General features: G+C 40.9%; 1 protein-coding gene across 10 annotated transcripts in view; it reads right to left on the bottom strand.

Annotated features, from left to right (window-relative positions):
* The window catches only part of NT5C2 (5'-nucleotidase, cytosolic II), a 143,986-nt gene that overhangs the window by 11,129 nt on the left and 129,627 nt on the right, over positions 1-3,230 (bottom strand). For all 10 annotated transcript variants that reach the window (XM_014549387.1, XM_005878223.2, XM_014549388.1 and 7 more), the window contains 3 exons: positions 1,636-1,727; positions 1,445-1,502; positions 335-428 (listed from right to left, as the gene is read on the bottom strand). In XM_014549387.1, the coding sequence (XP_014404873.1) occupies positions 335-428; positions 1,445-1,502; positions 1,636-1,727 (244 nt within the window). The remainder of the gene's footprint in view (positions 1-334; positions 429-1,444; positions 1,503-1,635; positions 1,728-3,230) is intronic.

The following is a 3,230-nucleotide window of genomic DNA, read 5'->3' as shown; positions in this document are numbered from 1 at the left end:
GGGGGGGGGGGGGGGGGGGGGGAGAAGGACCATAATTATCCTCATAGGATACAGTAAGTATAATATTAACACTAAAATCTCTTCTAAGTGTGTTTGTAAAATAAGATCTAGAAACCAGACACAATCTGAAAGCAGGACAATCAAGAACAAAAGTATTAAAGTCTTATAAAGAGCTATCACTAGGGGGCAAATCTGTTTTGTGGGGTTTTGTGTGTGTGTGTGTTTTTTTTTTTAAAGAGGAAAAACTCGGTTCTATTTGCACCTAGAAAGTTAATGTCAGACAATATAAAACACATGCTAAGAGTGAGCAGGTAAAGCAACGGCTCCTAGGTACCTTGTAATGAACCCAGTCAACAGCATCCCTTACATCCTGGAACATACTCCGGTAAGACATGAAGAGGTCCCCATCTTTAAATCCTGTTTCACAGCTACAGAGAGATGAAAAGAACATGACAGGGAATCCAAAGGAGGGTAAATAAAATATCACACATTACCCAGGGACCCAAAGGTTCCATTATCACATGGATAATGGCACTGGCTAATTAGGAAAATAATTACTCCCTAATGAAAATTCATCTGACCACCAGAGATGACTATAGTGTTCAATGGAATATAATAACTGTAAATAAATACAAAGTGATAGAATATACTGAGTGGAAGCTAAAAGGCCAGTTTCAAAAACATCAAGTTCCTTTATTAATCACTTTTAAGAAACAGGTTCCATCAAAAAAACATTTAAAACTTAAAGTTGGTAATTTAGGTTCTCTCTACCCTGACTTTTCTAACATCTCTAGATACAAAGGTATTGCCTATTTTCTATTTAGCACTCTACCAAATTCAGTGCCTTGAAGTGAGTGGGTAAGGCCTAGAAAGGATAAGGAAGTTAGCAAACTCTAGCACATATAGCTGAACTTTCAGCAGTGGTTATGCAAATTCCTAAAAAGGCAAGGGTAACTTGTTCAAGACTTAAGCAAAATTTTACTTCGGGGAGGATAAACAGTATTTATTCCTCAATCAAATCTTGCTGGGCCTGGGAATGAAATTAAATTACCATCCTGAATGGCTCCTGGGTAGCTGCTGTGAAATGAGTAGGGGGGTTTTAGTGTAATTCTGCTTGACAGATAATCATCACACAAACCTCCCACTCAGTTGTCACAATTAGCACCTCTGCTGGCCGTCTTCATTCCCAGGAGAAGCCAATCAGAAGTGGTCCCTTCCAAACATGGCTGCAGCACACTGGCAAGAAGAGGGGCCGAGTGGGAGGTGAGAGCCTGCATGGAGCTGCTGGTGCCGTCCCATCTCTCAGGCTGGCAATGAGGCATCTCTCACTAGCACTAAATTCACTTCAGAAAAGCAGAAAAGACCTACAATGGCCAGTTCTCTAAAACCCTGTACATTAATTTTTTTAAAAATCAATTGGAAAAAAATTATAGCACATACATACCTGGTATATCTGGGACAATTAGTAAAAAAATCTACTAGGCAGGCCAACAGGTAGGTCTCTGAAAAATGAAGAATAGATATTCGTAAGTTTTAGGTGAGAAAATTCAAACTTACTTTATCTCCCTTGAGCAAAGACAAATAATCATGGAAAGAAGAGAAAGCATCAGTTATATAAGCATAGAATGAATCTACCTGGTAGGTTGAATAATGTATTCAGAATGTAAAATCTTTCAGTGTCATCTCGTTGGATAAATTTATTTGGATACTGCTCTCTAGTTTCTGGTCTGAAAGAAAAAAAATTTAATTAACTGGTACTCAAAACTAACATTATAAAAACTATGAGAAATATTCATCATTCAAAAATCATTCAAGCCTGGTCAGTGTAGCTCAGTGGTTGGTTGCCGGTCAGGGCACATCCCCTAGTTGCAGGTTCAATCTCCAGTGGGGGGCATGCAGGGAGGCAGCTGATCCATGATTCTCTCTCATCATTGAAGTTTCCCTCTCTTCTCTCTGTTCCTTTCTAAAGTTAATAAAAATTTAAAAACTCATTCAAATACTTATAAGGCAGACTTCCAAATATTACACATAAAGATGGACAAGCTCGGGTTGCAGCCCTAAAAAGTTTTCGATCTGGCCTTCGCTGGTGTGGCTCAGTTGGTTGGAGCATCGTCCTGTGCACTAGAACAGCGGTTGCCAACTGGTGGTCTGTGGGTCCGTGAGGTCCAAAAGGTTGGCAACCGCTGGTTTAAGGAAACCTTTGGAGTAGCGGTAGCCAACTGGTGGTCCGTAAGGTCCGAAAGGTTGGCGACCGCTGCACTAGAAGGTCACAGGTTGGGTTCCCAGTCAAGGCACATACCTAGGTTGATCCCTGGTTGGGGCACGTACAGGAAGCAACCGATTGATGTACTAGTATCTCTCTCACACTGATGTATAACTTTCTCAAATGAGTATTTTTCTCTCTCCTTTTTCCCCTCTCTAAAATAAAATTCTAAAAAAGTTGTCAGTCTGTTAAGGGACATTTATAACAAGGTAAAAAATCACAAGAAAGGTGCAAAAAGCTATGAGAAAACTGAGGAAGGGGAGACCATTTCAACTTAAGGGGTTGAGAAAAGTAAATGTGGGAATGAGGAGAGAAAAATCTAGGAAGGATTCATGAAAGGGGTGGCATATGAGCTGATCCTTACAGGCTAGGCAGACCAATTTAGAAACTAGTCCAATTTGAGTAGAGAAGGGGGAGCAGAGAAAAATAAAACTAGAAAGATAAGATGAGGCAGATTATGCTATTGTTCTTAACTTCCTTCAAGTACAGAGTGCCACTCACAGTGTTTAAGCAGAGGGATAAAATCAGCAGAGCTAAATTGTAAAAATATGAAATCAGTTGGTCTTAGGATAAAATGGGAAAAAAAATGTGCTATGTTGCAAAAATGACTACAAATTCTTCCTATCCTATCTAATAATCGACAAACATGGTAATTAACCATACCTCTGACACGCTTCCCATAGGCTAATCAGGGCGATATGCAAATTAACTGCCAACCAAGATGGCGGCCGCAGCCAGGCAGCTGAAGCGAACAGGAGGCTTGCTTGCTCCAGTGATGGAGGAAGCCAAGGTTCCCCGCCTGCCGCTGCCAGCCTCTGAGCTGCACTCTAAGCAACTATGTTGCAATTATAAAAGCTAAACAATCCCCAGAAACCTGCTTTCGGCCAGCCAGGCCTCAGAGCTGGAGTTGCAACAGTGGTTCAATTATAGAAGCTAAACAAAGCCCAGATACCTGCTTTCAGCAGCC

Source organism: Myotis brandtii, unplaced genomic scaffold (genome assembly GCF_000412655.1).
Source record: "Myotis brandtii unplaced genomic scaffold, ASM41265v1 scaffold550, whole genome shotgun sequence".
NCBI classification, from domain to species: domain Eukaryota; kingdom Metazoa; phylum Chordata; class Mammalia; order Chiroptera; family Vespertilionidae; genus Myotis; species Myotis brandtii.
This window is presented reverse-complemented; position numbering and strand designations above follow the sequence as displayed.